The 15199-nt window shown below is 41.4% G+C and overlaps 1 protein-coding gene across 1 annotated transcript in view; it reads right to left on the minus strand.

Annotated features, from left to right (window-relative positions):
* RYR3 (ryanodine receptor 3) overlaps positions 1-15199 on the minus strand; it is a 372359-nt gene that overhangs the window by 131999 nt on the left and 225161 nt on the right. Inside the window, exons 55-62 of the mRNA XM_048484286.1 lie at positions 14899-15042; positions 13461-13523; positions 12239-12314; positions 11567-11690; positions 6992-7107; positions 4768-4835; positions 2854-2975; positions 1087-1136 (exon numbers count right to left, since the gene is read on the minus strand). Coding sequence (XP_048340243.1) covers positions 1087-1136; positions 2854-2975; positions 4768-4835; positions 6992-7107; positions 11567-11690; positions 12239-12314; positions 13461-13523; positions 14899-15042 — 763 coding nt within the window. The remainder of the gene's footprint in view (positions 1-1086; positions 1137-2853; positions 2976-4767; positions 4836-6991; positions 7108-11566; positions 11691-12238; positions 12315-13460; positions 13524-14898; positions 15043-15199) is intronic.

Raw genomic sequence — 15199 nt, forward strand, 5'->3', positions numbered from 1 at the left:
AAAAATAAAATTTAAAAGTTCTAAGCCACAGGAGAATAGCTACTTTAATATTTATTAGCACTATCTATTTTTATTGCAATATACTATCTTCACTTGTTAATAACCATTTTGAACAAATGCTTTTCTAGTAAGACATTCTGTGTTAGTAAGTGAATCTATAAAAGCAGGTATAGCAACCAGTGAAACACTGCAATATCACAAAGCAAAGTATTATGTCATTGATTCAGAGATATTGTAAAAACCTTGCAGTCAAGAGTCTGTAGTAGGATTGCAAACCTCCAGGTGGTTATTGGAGATCTCCTGCGATTACAACTGATCTCCAATGTAAAGTCTCTCTCCGCCCGCACTCCTGTAAAGTCTCCTGTAAAGTCTCTCTCCACCCCACACCCTGCCAGCCTCAGGCTTCATTTCCAAAAACCTTCAGGTATTTCCCAATCCAAAGCTGGCAACACTAATGAGGATACTCCACTTATTAGTGGCAGGGTATATTTTATATATAATAAAATGATTATTTCTGGATAGAATCAATATTTTACGCACACAAATGAAATTAGATAATACTCTTATGTTAACTGGCCTTTTGCAAAGATTAAACACTTTGTTTAGTTCTTCAAGAATACATTTAATTTAAAAAACATTTAAACTTGATGTCCATTTTCATGTTAGCTCCTATAGAACAAACAGTGATTGTACTAGGGAAGCATTCTGGACCTAGAAGTCTAAATGTCGTGTTCTATTTGATTTACTGTATTATGGGTAAATATTTGGAAATCATAAATCTTTTTTTCTGGATAGAATCATAAATCTTTTTATGATTTAGAAATCATAAAATAGTGAAGACTGAATTGGTAGAAGATTTTGAAATATGAGCCCATGGGAACAACAGAAAAGTACACAGGGGAGGCACAAGAACAGTAGATGAATGGCCAACAAATTGGAACAAGTCTGAGGAATCATCACCATTGAAGATTCTATCATTCTACCATTGCAAGATGCTCTGTTTAGGTCTGGGTCAAAACTCAGTATCTGAACAATATAATTAAAATATTGAAATGCTTTTGTATTTATCAAAATATTTTAACTTACCAAAAAGCGAAATCCTGTGTCTGACAAGAACGGCAAGTTTGCAGAAAAGACTAACACAGAAAAAAAGAAAAGAAAAACAGTTGGAAAAAGACTCATGGATTAAATTTAAATAACACATTTTAAATAACACATTTAAATCACACATCAAAACAAGTGAGGAGAACAATAAGAATGGTGAAGTGGAACAAAAATACAAAACACATTTTGAATTTAAACAAGAGAAATTTGCTAAAACTGCATTCAAAACTAAAATATGCATCTTTATCGTGAGTTTTTGCGGGAAGGCTTGGTTTTAGGGTTGGAGATTCAGTTTACAGCAATGTCTGAACACTATCCATTCAAGGCAAATGTGAAAGCAGTGTCAGTGCCCTGATGGAAAAGGGGCCCAGTTAAAACGATCTGCCTATGGAGGCACATGAATTTTACTGGATTTCAGAAGGCTCTGGGGGATTTTAGGATCCCAAATACATAATCAGCTGAGGCTGCATGGGGGAGTGTGGAATGTGAAACTTTTTGAAGCTACCAACAAGATGCTTCTCATTGACCACTCCTACCCTTGGAGCATAAACTGCTGCAGGTTAAGAGCAGTAGGCTCTAGTCTAGAGAACTGGATTTGATTCACCATCCTCCCTGAAAGTGGTGGACTCTAATCTGGTGAACCAAGTTTTCCCTACTCCTCCACATGCAGTCTGCTGGGTAACCTTGGGTCAGTCACAGTTCTCTCAGAATCTCTCAGCACCGCCTGCCTCACAAGGTGCCTGCTGTGGGGAGGGGAAGGAAAGGCAATTACAAGCCACTTTGAGACTCCCTAAAGGTAGAGGAAAAGCAGTGTATAAAAACCAACTCTTCTTCCTCCTTGGCTTACCACAGAGTTGGATGACCTAAACAGGACCAGGGCACCTCTAGAAAGAGGTAGAAAATTCATACTGAATCTGTTGAACCCATTGGAAGTCCTATGAAGTAGCAGTGACAGCAGCAAATAAATGTTACTTTTCTCTTACTATTGCTTCAGCTACTTCACAACCATCCCAACTGTTCAAGGTAGCTCAGCATTTCCAGATATGTAAATCTGGGTCTTTCTTGTTCTAGAAATAGACAATGAGCTAGGATACTTTTGCCAAGCTTTTCACAAATATAATATCAAGAATATGCTATGTCCAATGTAACACCAGTGTCCACAGGGACACCAGAAGAAAGTCTTACTACACTGCAATATGGACCATATTGACTAAATTTCTGTAATGGATGTTGACAAGATCCTGGGATCTGCGAAGGCCACTACTTGTACTGAGGATACTTGCCCATCTTAGCTGTTAAGATAACCTCAACAAACCCTTAATATCTATTGTAAATCAGTCACTAACTCAGGGCACCTTCCCTTGGACACTCTAACAGGCAGTTGTCCACTACTTTAAAAAAATCCCTAAAAATGATTTGGCTATTTGTCTCTCAGCCTCTAATCTGGCCCTGGTGGGCAAAATGATTGACAGGGAAGCAGCAAACTCCACGTCTTCTTGTATAATTCATCTTCTCTGGATCATTTTCAGTCAGGCTTTAGGATCTACTTGGAAGTACAGAGGTTGAAGCCAGTCTAACCAAAAGCCTAGACAGAAATTTCTTCTGCATATGACTCAGGTTTTCCTTCCTGAGATTACACTTAATTCCCAGAGTCTAATCTAGAGTTCCCTTGAAGAAAGTGGCAGGGTGGACTTTATGGCGTCACATTCCTGCTGAGTGCCATGGAATGTATATAAGCTTGTTACATACCTTGCTACCATTTCTTTTTCTTTGTTGGAAGCATATCCACTACTGCTGAGTGGCTTAGCAGGAGAAGAGAGGAAATACAGACAGTGGTTTGTAAAGTACTGGTCAACCAATGGCAGTAGAACCTACAGAAGACAGATAAAAATAATCAAACGTAAGAACTCCGGCACAACTGTGATATGAAAATAAAAGACAAGGTAAGCACACTGTCAAGTGGCAACCGTTTCTCCAGGTTCACTGGGGGATATGACAAAGCCACTTGTAGGCCTCTCTTGCCAGTTTTGTTCAAGGGTTGTTGCTACTGCTAATGGGGAGAGGGGGCTCAACTTACAGTGCTTTAGCACCATGTGGTGGCTGCTGGTAAACCAGTGAGATATCTTCCAAAGAACAGCACCCTTGAAAAATATAGCAAAGGGGAAAGGGGTGGAGTTAATGAGTACAGTTAAGTACTCATTAAAGAGTACAGTTAATGAGAAACGAATACTGAGGTCACTAGTGACAGCGGTTCGAAAGGCAGATTTCTTCTTAGCTGTGCCCTCAAATATTGAGACAAAACCTGTTACTCTGCACCGGGGCAGCTTGACCTCCTTCATCCTGAGCCCTGTGAGAAAGCCACATATGTCCCTTTATTCAAAGAGCCGGGATACGCATTGCAGCTGCAGAATTATTTTACACTCCTCTACTTTTCTAATGTTGATAAGTCTTTTGCTGGTTCTGTAATATACAGCATGCTGATAATTATGCCATATTCAGGGTCCTTTAAAAGGCTCATTTTTGGTATGATGAGAGGATTCCCACATCGCCATTCAAATGGAGATTTATTCCCCCTTTGGGCTGTAGTTTCCTTCCAGTAATTCTGGAACAGAGCTTCTTGTCAAGGAGCAGGATCCAAGGAATAGAGAGAACATTTCTTAAAATTTTAAAATAATCCTATGGGTATGCACTCCCAGCTTCAGATTAAAGAATCCTAGGAAAAATAGACCCCTGTGTTGCAACTTAGAGAGAAACAAAAACAAAACCAGAAAGGAACTTTCTCTGTCATCACTCCAGTGCAGATAATCATTATCAGGGGTCTTATCATATCAACGACAATACCATATAGATGACTTCATCAGTTGTTTGGAAACTTTTAAGAAGCTGTTCAACTTCTTCCCCCTACCCACACAACATGATAAACTGCAATCTCTGCTTCATTTCCTGCATGTGGACACTCTAGAACTAGTAGAATGGATTCTTAGCCTGATCTTGGGATTCTTTGGTTTTAATATGGATTTCAGCCGCGGCCAAGCAAACGGCTGTTACGGGAAGTGAGCTACTTGGCCATGCATAGCTACAGAGGGACACAAGGATGGCACATGGCAGCCATGACTGTGCCTGGCTTCATAGCTACACAGTGGAGGGAGGTGAGTGGGGGGGGGGGAAGCACCTTTGTGCAAAGGCATGCACCTCGGCCAATGCGCTCACTGACCACAGGACACCCAGCCGTGCAAAAGGCATGAGGCTATGACAGGTTCATTTATCCCACCTGCAACCTGATTTACATTTGCTGTGTGGAAAGGGCCTAAGACAAGTCCCTCCCTCATTAAAAGAGGGATTTGTCTTATATTCGCATAAAATTCACGGACATGTCCAGTAATTTTTGCCCGTGGTTGTCTTACATTCAGAGTTGTCTTTTTTTTTAGTAAATATGGTAATATTTGTCCCACTAAACAGACATGTTTTAACTTTAATTAATTTGCCTGTTAATTTCATCACTATACTAGGTAGAAAAATAATTTTTCAGCAACAATGCCTACAAACAAATATTTTGGAAAGTTCAGTTTGCCTTTCTAATTTCATTACCCACCTCTTGAGATGCTACATTTTTGTATTACTGTGGAAATGAAAGAAGACTATTTGAAGACATGTGTCACTCACTTTGGCAAAGAATTTGATTTCTTGGTCATGTGGTGACTTCTCAGTTTTCCCACTGGTGACAATGGCTTCTGCAGAGCAACAATGAATGCAAGGGTAAGTAATGCTGGGTAAGATTATAATTTAAAATCAGTCACCTACTTTTAAGCTGCCCTGAGCCCAGCTTTGGCCAGAACAGGTGAGGTACAAATATTACTACTACTACTAAAATATTTTAACATTTCAAGAGCACCAACCACATTTTCCATTTTAGAATGCCTCCTATGCATAATGCCTTTTGCAAGTAGAATCAGTCTATCATCTGTGAATGTCCAGTTCCTGTTTCTGTTTATTTTTGCTGCCCTGAAAATCTTTATTATTTTTAGAAAATGTTATTTGGAAAGTAATCAGTTCTTCCACAAAGAACACTGTTGTACTTCTACAGGAATGTAAACATCTTTTACCATCTTTGTAGGTTTGTCAAAGAGGGGCTGAGTGCTAATACTGATACAAAAAATTGGATAAAGCAAGAGGGAGTCTATTGACAGTAACAAGCATTATGCACCTTTAAATGAGGCTGTTAACTCTGCTGTGATACTGTGTTTGCTTTAACAGAATGCTGCTTTAGCTGTTGTGTCAGGGCCGCTGAAGTCAGAGACTGATTTAAGTTGCCTGTCTGAAATGTATGACCACCTTACCTGTCAAGAAACCTGTCAATTCCAGGTTTGGAAATTCCTGGAGATCTAAAAGAGGAGCCTGGAGCTGGGAGGAAATTCCTGGAGATCTAAAAGAGGAGCCTGGAGCTGGGAGGAACCTCACCAGGATACAACTCCATAGCATCCATTTTCTCCACAGGAACTGATTTCTGTAGTCTGGAGATCAGTTATAATTCTATGAAATCTCCAAGACTGTTTCTTGCTTGGTGGGCAGATAAGTAGCTTAGCATCATGATTTGACACTAGAGCTTTGATTAGGTATGCAGAAATGAGTTTTGTTTTCCTCTGAGAGGCTTGCCAGACTTGCCAAGCAACTGTTTTTGGAGACACTACAAGATTTACCCACAGATGGGGCATTCCCTATAACAGGTACTGATGGGTAAGGGTCCATGTCCAAGCCTTAGTGAAGTTGGGATAGCTTCCTGCCTGCAATTCCAAAGGCAATCTTAAGGAGTTGATTGATGTTCTGACCATCCCATAGCTTAGATGGGGGTAAAATTGCTAGATAGGAACTTCACATATTGAATGGCAGGTTAGTTTCTCCTCCGGCTCCTCTTACTTTGTGGAAGTAAGGGAGGAAGTCAGCAGTGTGTATGACAAATACTGTTCTCATGTGATCCTTGGACTTAGTAACATCTGAAAATATTGCTGTAAGATACAGCTACTGATTCTGTTCTGGAGCTGTACTAAGTGGAATCAAAATGGTATCCAATATTTCATTAGGAATTCTGGTGTGACAGACCATGACTTAATTCAACAAAACAAGCCTGAGAATTTATTTTTTTCCATTTCAGCAATATTCTTTCTATTCTGACCTAGAAACAGATATGCATGAATAAATGGCATTATGCCAAAAATTAAATCTTACAATGTGAAGAATGAACAGATCACAATACTGTAATATGTATTTCTATGGGAAAATTAATTCTATGTTCAGAGACACTAATGTATAATTTCCCCAAAAGTGCCTTGGTGAGAATCTCAGAAATTTTATTTCATCTTTTAATTTTAAAATAAAATGTGTAAGGGGTGATATGTACATATTTTTGTTTTTAATTTCATTGACATAGGGAAGTATTATTGTATTACTGCAAATCATAATTAATCACTTCAAAAGTGATTTGATTGATTTTAAATAAGCTGAAAAGACAACATGAGTGATTTTTTGGCTGGATTCAAGGGATATGGAATAAACAAACTTCTGACTTCTATTGTCAGAGGGCTGATAAGCTGAAAATGTATCTTCTTGGTTTGAAGAATCTGTAATAAGAAGCTGAAATGAAGGAATGAACCTTGTAGTCTTAAAATCTTCATTGTTGCATAGCTGAAACAAAGTAGTTAAATAATGTTTGACTGTGCCTGGTTCCTTTTACAGGGGATTTTGGTTTTTTTATGCTAAGGATAAATGAACCCAAATAATTCAAAGGTAGCCTGGGAGCTGACAGGTGAACAAAATGAACTCACAGAAGATATGACTATATAATACTCCTTATCTTTACAACCAGAAGTACAGAAACATTGGAGCAACTTACCTAAATGTGCAATGAACTCATGAGCAGAGTCAACATATTTTAGAATCTTCCTCAGAAACTTGTAGGCAAACCTTTTTTCCATAGATGAAGCATCCAACTCCAAATCATTTAAACCTCTAGGAGAAAAAGATTGAAATGACATGATGCTTATTATGACTTAAATTGTATTAGTTGCACCAGGCTAGTGTACCATAACTGCTTTAAAAAAAAAATCTCAAAATGGCCATGCTATTAAATACTTTACCAATTCCAGTCACAGTATTTTCTACATAGGATGTATTTCTACATATGATGGTTTTAATACCAATATAAGGCTTTGGTTTTTAATCTCTTCTATGAATTTATGCTTCCCTGGAAGCTAAAATGACTACACTGAGACTGTCATTCTTTGGTCACATAATGAGAAGACACAAGTCACTGGAAAAAACAGTAATGCTAGGAACGGTTGAAGGCAGCAGGAAAAGGAAGACCCAACATGAGATGGACAAATTCTATAAAGGAAACCACAGTTCTCAGTTTGCAAGGCCTGAACAGGACTGTTCATGATAGGTCGCTTTGGAGGACATTAATTCATAGGGTTGGCAAAAGTCAGAAGCGACTTGACAGCATGTAAGACTCACACAAATGAATTTGTGCACACAGTAAAAAAACCTATATTTTGTTATTTTTTGTTAGTTCATTGGGTTGTGTTGTGTCATGTCCTCTAAGATCTCTCAAATAAGTAGACTCAATTGTGAGTGAAATAGATGCACACTGGAAAAGGATTATTGTTCAGTGTGAATTCAGGCGGGAAGAATCCAACAGAAAACTCAGCAGCCCCTTCCCCCATGTCCAATTAGCCAGCAGCAGTTTCCTGCAAGCAAGTACAGCCATGCACCACCCACACAAGACCAGTTAGTGGTTCTCACAGAAGCTCCCATGGGAAGGTAATTTCAAAACAAGCAGGCAGGCCAGCCAAAGCAGCAAGAAAGGAAACAAAACAATCTGATAATGAAGTGTCAGAGTAGTCCCAGATGCCACATCCCCTACTCCTACTCCCACCTGGAGCAAGACCAAACACTCAGGTCTTAACAGGTTCTCTTAGTCCTTGTGTCTGTTTATATGTACCTCAGCACCCTCTATGATTGTTTTGGTCAAGTCCAGCAGCTGTTCCTCTATATTTCTGGCCGTATCTGTGATAACCAGCACAACAATGCTGTAGCCCTTTATGAGAGCACTACCAGTGTAATCTCCAGGAGCACAAGAAGCTATCAGAGACTGATGACCACACTCACTGGCTGAACCCCCACCCTCCCCCACTGCAGTCAATGCTGGCTCTCAGTAGTTAATATAAACTCCAGTCTGTGCATAGGCAGTCTAGATATTACGTTCTTTGGCACAAGCTATGTTGGTTGGCCCCATGACTGTGAGGCAGCATCTTTCACTATAGTGAAGGCTTAAACCAGGGGTCTTCAAACTATGGGCCCCCAGATGTTCATGAACTACAATTCCCATCATCCCTGCCACTTGGCCATGCTGGCAGGGGCTGATGGGAATTGTAGTCCATGAACATCTGGGGGCCCATAGTTTGAAGACCCCTGGCTTAAACACATACTAGGGGAATGGAAATACCACATAGGAGCACAGCTCACTGAAAGGGCAGAGTGGTGGGAAATAGCCACAGAGGGTCATTAGAAGCTGGTGGAACTGATCCCCCCCCCCGCCCCACACACACAGAAGGTGACCTTTGCTACTGAGAAATCACATTATGGATATTTTCTGCAGGCATGCCAACTTGGAACATCCAAAACAGCATGATCCTGAGCTGAAGCTCACAGCATGGCCACCCCAATTCTGGAAAGATCACATGAACACCGCCATGTTGGTCCCCCCCCCCCAAATTCATATCCCAGTTTCTCTGTCACGTCCCAACCAGATTAGGGATCACACCTGAACAGCCATGTCAGATTGCTCTGGGACTAATGGCAGCCCCTGGGACTGATGGGTCACAAAGGGACTGCTGCCAACCCTGATCTCCAGTATCCCTGAGCCCCACCACTGCTGAGCTTGAATCTTCTCATTCTGGATGTTAGCTACTCAGTGGCATGAAGACTGAATACTGTCCCACTGCAGCCATTAGGGATCAGCACAGTGAGCCCACTGTGCTGATCCCTAATAGCTGGAGTGGGACTGTATCCCTAGGTCCATGTGCAAGCACAGGGCTCAGTGGACAGATACATAACAGTTGACGTATTTCTTCCTCATGTGGGACTCATTCACTATTCAGTCCCCGTGACACTGGGCAGTTAGCATCCAGAATGAGATCCAAGAATGTACCCCCAGGCCTGACAAGCCAGAGAAGATTCTCCCTAATGTTCTTGAGGCCCATAGACCAGCTGCCATGTGGCCGGTCTGCAATAGCTGCCAAGGGGCTGCATGTATATTACCCCACCTCATGCATGAGCACTTGGATGCTGGTCTACTCCCTTTCCAGATGCTGCTGAACTATGTCATGTGCTAGGCCATCATTCAAAGTAGGACCACTAGACCCTTTTTGTGTATACTGCTGGAAATGGTTGGAGAGTGGCCAGCCATGGGCCCACTTGCCCCATTTATTGCCTCCTGTCGCTTGGCCAGGCAGTAGGATGCAACCAGTCAACCAATGGGCTGGCATGATATCATTCAGCAGCTGGCTCAAGACCTGCAGAACAGGCCAGGGGTAACCCCCCCCCCCCAAAAAAAACTAGTGCTTGTATAGGGCACACTAATCTTTAACAGAATGGATTGAAGAGGACGAGGGAGAAGGTCATAATGCCCTCCATGGACATCTTGGACCTGCTGCCAGTCCTGGCTGATGAGGAGCTGATTGTGATCCTGCTCCATCATGGCCCCCAGCTCCAGAGATCATGTATAAGTGGTGCTGTGGCTCATGAACAGTAGCACCTAGATAGATACTGGTCACCTCAAGTAGCTGTTGCTGTTTTCTGGGGGACATGGAGGAGCAGCAGGCATGCATCAAGAAGATGATCATATATGTGTTGATGGCACTCTATGGCTTTGTGCCATCTTCTGTTCATGTAGCCCTGTTCTTGTTTCACCAGTGGCAGCAGCAGGGGTTCCTGAATGTGTCATTCAGGGCCAACCTCACAAACCTTTCTGGACTACTGGGAGCAACCTCCACCACTGATTGCTGGGTGCCCGTGGTCTGTCCCTTGTTCCCGGGACAGTGTGGGGTGGGCTGAGTCTGGTTGAGCTCAGGATATGGGCATCTGTGGATGATCCTATGTGATGCGGGGAGGCCTTATGTATTTTTGTGCTACTGCCTCTGCTCTGACCTGTGCCTCTTAGCAAGTGGGGTAAGGACTGCTGGCATGGCTCACATGCCACATGGGTCTATCCCTTCCTTCTTCTCATGTGTTCCTAGGGCCAGCTCTGCATGTCTGCCACCCTGTAGCTGCTTGATTTCCTTTTGCCCATTGCTGCACTTCTGTGATATATTGTAAACGCAAGGACACAATTGCTGCAGATACCAGTGCGGTCACAGCCTCTGAATTCCTGCTACACAGGGGCAGTCCTTATTCTGTGCTGCCTTATGCTGTGGTTTTACCTCAAGAATGACCCTTGCCATTATACCAGCAGCCAGCTGCTTCTGCCACAACAGCTCTCAGGGCTGCACTGATCCAAACTAGTAATTTTCCAAGCTTTACCCTGTTTTTGAATGAAAAACTGTTAATCAAACTGTACTTTACAAAATCATCTAATTTGCAAGATCAAACTATGTCCAAGTGATCATTATCTGAAATTGTTATCTCAGTTATAAGTACATGCTTGGAAGCACATTGAGTCTACTGTCAGCCCTCAAAGGATCTGGATTTTATTCTATCACCCTCTTGAGATAATTGTAATGGTATTTTATTGGTATTTTTTTTTCATTTTTAGGGGTTTTTAAATTGTTCTACAAAATGCTGTAAACTGCCCTGAGCCTGAAAGGGGAGAGGTGGCATATTAAATCTAATAAGATAAATAAGTCTGTGAAATCCATCCATAGATTGCTTATTATGCTTATTATATGTGTAAAAATTATGCCAATCATGTGAATGATTCTAACAACTAGGTAGAGATAGTCCCCTGTGGAAGCACTGTGACCCATGGAGTGATGTGCCAACAAGAAAAGGGGAAATTAACTAACTTTACCCTAAAAAAGAATTAAGTACCAAAAGATCAAGAGTAGACAAGGGCCACTAAATAAAAAACTGCTGTATAGCAAAAATACATATGTCATTGTGATAATATGCACACAAGTAAAGGCTATCATGGGCTTCTACTGTGATGTGGTGATTTTAACTTGTAATAACGCATATGTATTTTTGCTATGCGGCAGTTTTTTATTTAGTGGCCTTTGTTTATTATTGTCCATGGGGTGATGTCACATCATGACACTTACTAAGCATACTTTGTTTATGGGGCGGTTTGCCACTGCCTTCCTCAGTCGTCTACACTTTACCTGCAGCAAGCCAGAGACTCGTTTTATAGAAGAATGCATTTTTAATAATTCTAAGTAATATCACAACTGGTCCAGGATATTACTGTACTTACCTAGATATGACAATGCCATTTACTAAAAGAAATTTAAAAAGTTCTTGTGCTTTCTCTCTGTCCCGAGACTTTTCTTTGGCTGTCAAAGTGTCATAAGGTACCAATAAAGGATGAGCGCCTCCACCTGTGATGAAGCAGTAGAGTAGTTGCTATTTACTATACCATAAGAACATAAGAACATAAGAACAAGCCAGCTGGATCAGACCAAAGTCCATCTAGTCCAGCTCTCTGCTACTCGCAGTGGCCCACCAGGTGCCTTTGGGAGCTCACATGTAGGATGTGAACGCAATGGCCTTCTGCGGCTGTTGCTCCCGATCATCTGGTCTGTTAAGGCATTTGCAATCTCAGATCAAGGAGGATCAAGATTGGTAGCCATAAATCGACTTCTCCTCCATAAATCTGTCCAAGCCCCTTTTAAAGCTATCCAGGTTAGTGACCATCACCACCTCCTGTGGCAGCATATTCCAAACACCAATCACACGTTGCGTGAAGAAGTGTTTCCTTTTATTAGTTCTAATTCTTCCTCACAGCATTTTCAATGTATGCCCCCTGGTTCTAGAACCCCCTGGTTCTAGTATACCAATAACTTTCACAATGCTAACAGACAATCGCACTGTTTTGATTTTGACTTCAGTTGATTTTTACATTTTCTACCAAACATTTCAGTCTTACCTTTATTTTCTAATTCAGTTTTCTTCTTTTTAGCCCAAATGTTATGATAATTTTCTGCCACCACCTCAACCATTCCCTGCATCACCACAAAACAGAGAAAGGATAATTCAAAGTCAAAAATACATGTTCACAACATTTCTAAACACAGTTTACTAAAATATTATTTCACAGGTAGATGCTGCTGAGTTGTGGAGTAAGAAACAAGAAATGTAATAAAAAGAGTTGTGTTTTTTAAATCAGAGCATTAGTACTAAACCTAGTATTAAATATATACATAGTTTGTTGAACTCTAATTACCAACAGAGGTAGGAATCACTTTCTACCAACTCTAACTACCAACAGAGGTAGTGGCAATAGAGATATATTCTATGCCATCAAAATATCTAAGTAGAATTGTAACTTCATTCACCACATGCTGGACAGTCTTTGCTTTAGAATGCTTTGCTTGGGTCCTAGTACCTACCAAACGGAACTAGGTAGGCACTAGGACCCAAGTGAAACATTCTAAAACAAAGATGGTCAAGGATGTGATGGATGAAGTTACCATTCTACTTAGATCTTTTGGTGGAAAAGAGTGTTCCAGAACAGATAGATACAAGTCCAGTAGCACCTTAGTGACCAACAAGATTTTCAGGGAGCCATTGAAAGAAACACATCTCACCATGACATGCCTTTGAAGATACCAGCCATAGATGTGGGCAAAACATTAGGAGCAAAAACTACTAGGCCACAGCCGCACAGCCTGGAAAACCAAAGCTCCCTTTGCCAGAGGTAGGGACTTGCTCAATGAGTGAGTCGAGAAAACACCACTGTAGGGGGAAAACGCCTCTGCTGCTGCGCTGCAGAATCGGCAGCTGTATGATCTTCTCCCCAACAATGCTGTTTTTACCAGCCCCACACTGGTCTAAATGGCCCATGTGGAACAGGCCCATGAAAGTAGAAGCCACAAGAACAGAATTTCCCTGTTACAGCCTCCCCAACACATCTGCCCTATTCCCAACATGTTGCCTTATTCCCAACATCCTATTCCTGTTCACTATTTTATTAATAGTAAATTGTTCCTCTGATCTCAAGGCCCTGTGCGTAGTTTGTTCTAGACTCTATTTTCTCCTTGGTTCCTTTACCTTTGTTACAAGACAACTCGTTCACATTTGCATGGTGATCTTGCTTTAAAAGAAGGGTGTTTTTGAAGTGTTATAGTTCTGAATATCTTAAAACAAACCTGGAGTTCCCTAGACAGTACAACATTCGAAAGATCAAGAGGAGCTGGGTTATATCCATTTCCCTATTGATAAAAAGATGAATTATTAGCTGTTATTTCTCCATACATACACAATTTTCATTTTATTCTATCAACAAGCTACTTTTTAATGATGAAAATGCTTCTAAATGTCTGTACTAATCTATGTATCTATTTGCAGGTGTGGTCCCCATCTGAAGATATCTAAATTCCTGGATCGGGATTTACTTACTCAAACAATTTTTTCTGTAAATGTGGTGAATCCCTAGGTTTACAGAAAAAATTGAAAAGTTAAAAAAATTAATTGAGGTGGTTAAATTCCCCACAAAGTAACTGATGTGTTGTGTACACATGTGCAGTGTATACATCCCTGCCAAATTTACTTACTGTACGGAAGTAGGACATGGACCTAGTGGCAGCAGCTGAGCCAGAGATTTGGAGCCTGACAGTGGATGTGGCATAGCCCAGAGGCAGCTGTGGCAGCAGTGGAGCCTGGGAGCGCAGCAATTACTGCAGGCCCAGCCACAGAAACCAAGAGCCACTCCATTCCAGGCCTGGCCACAGTGGCAGTAGTGTTGGGGAGATGCTCTGGGCCCAGCCACAGCAACAGATGCCAACAGATAGTCAGGCCTCGCCATGGCACTGGGAGCTGGGACTGCTCCATCTTCAGGGATCTATGGCCACATCAGTAGAAGAGGGCAGACCATTCATGTGATGATGGGGGCAGAGGAAACCTTAATGGTTAGCTACTGGGTAGCGGAAGTATTGGAAGGTGACACTAGTGGAAGATTTTTCATAGACCACAGCAGTGCCACTACTGGACATGGCCCACCCACCCTAGCTGAGGAAGGGGAAAGAGGGGTGGCATGCAAGGGAAGGGAAAGGAGAAAGAGGGAAGGGACAGAGGGGCCCAGCATCTGGACATGGCCCACCCACCCTAGCATAGGGAGGGGGAGGGGAAGGGGAAAGAGGGGTAGTATGCAAGGGAAGGTGAGGGAGGAGAGGGGAGGGAGTGTGGGGTGGCATGCAAGGGATGGGAGGGAAGGGGAATAAGAACTTATCTTATACTTATCTTATAGTAGTGAATTCTACTATGAAAAAAATCATTGTGAAAATTTTTTTAACCTTCCCTGGAGCCCTTCTTCAGGAGGACTAATAGTGTATCAGCTTATTAATAAAACATGTACTAAGATCTTAACTCTTCACCTCCTGGCTCAATCTAGTTTATTAATGGATTTCAAGGGTGCAATGAGGCATGATCACAATGTTTTTGAGAGAATTCAGAAGAATAGCTCACCATGCTAGCATTCTTTAAAAAGTAACCAAATAAAACCAGGGGAATGATTCGTAACTTAATCGCAAAACAAATATGGGAAAATAAGCCTGTATTTCTAAATCTGAAAAAAAAATGTGTACTTACTTGACTGGACTGTGATATACTGCGGAGCTTTTCATTTTCCCATTGCTGTACTATTGAATCTTCTTTGGTTTTTTCTAGACTCCATCCCATTGCTAACATAGTTTTAAGAGATTCTCTAGCAGGCCATCGATATATTTCCTTTTCCTTTAATAAAGGGTTTAATCAAAGCTTGCAATGATTATTCTAAAAAAGTCTACAGGGATTTTTTTTCATAATAGCTAGGATGCCAATTCAGAAATCAATTGACTGTATAAACATGATCTTAAGGACAGGACTCAACATTTTGTTACACACAGTTTAG

This window comes from Sphaerodactylus townsendi, linkage group LG02 (genome assembly GCF_021028975.2).
Source record: "Sphaerodactylus townsendi isolate TG3544 linkage group LG02, MPM_Stown_v2.3, whole genome shotgun sequence".
NCBI classification, from domain to species: domain Eukaryota; kingdom Metazoa; phylum Chordata; class Lepidosauria; order Squamata; family Sphaerodactylidae; genus Sphaerodactylus; species Sphaerodactylus townsendi.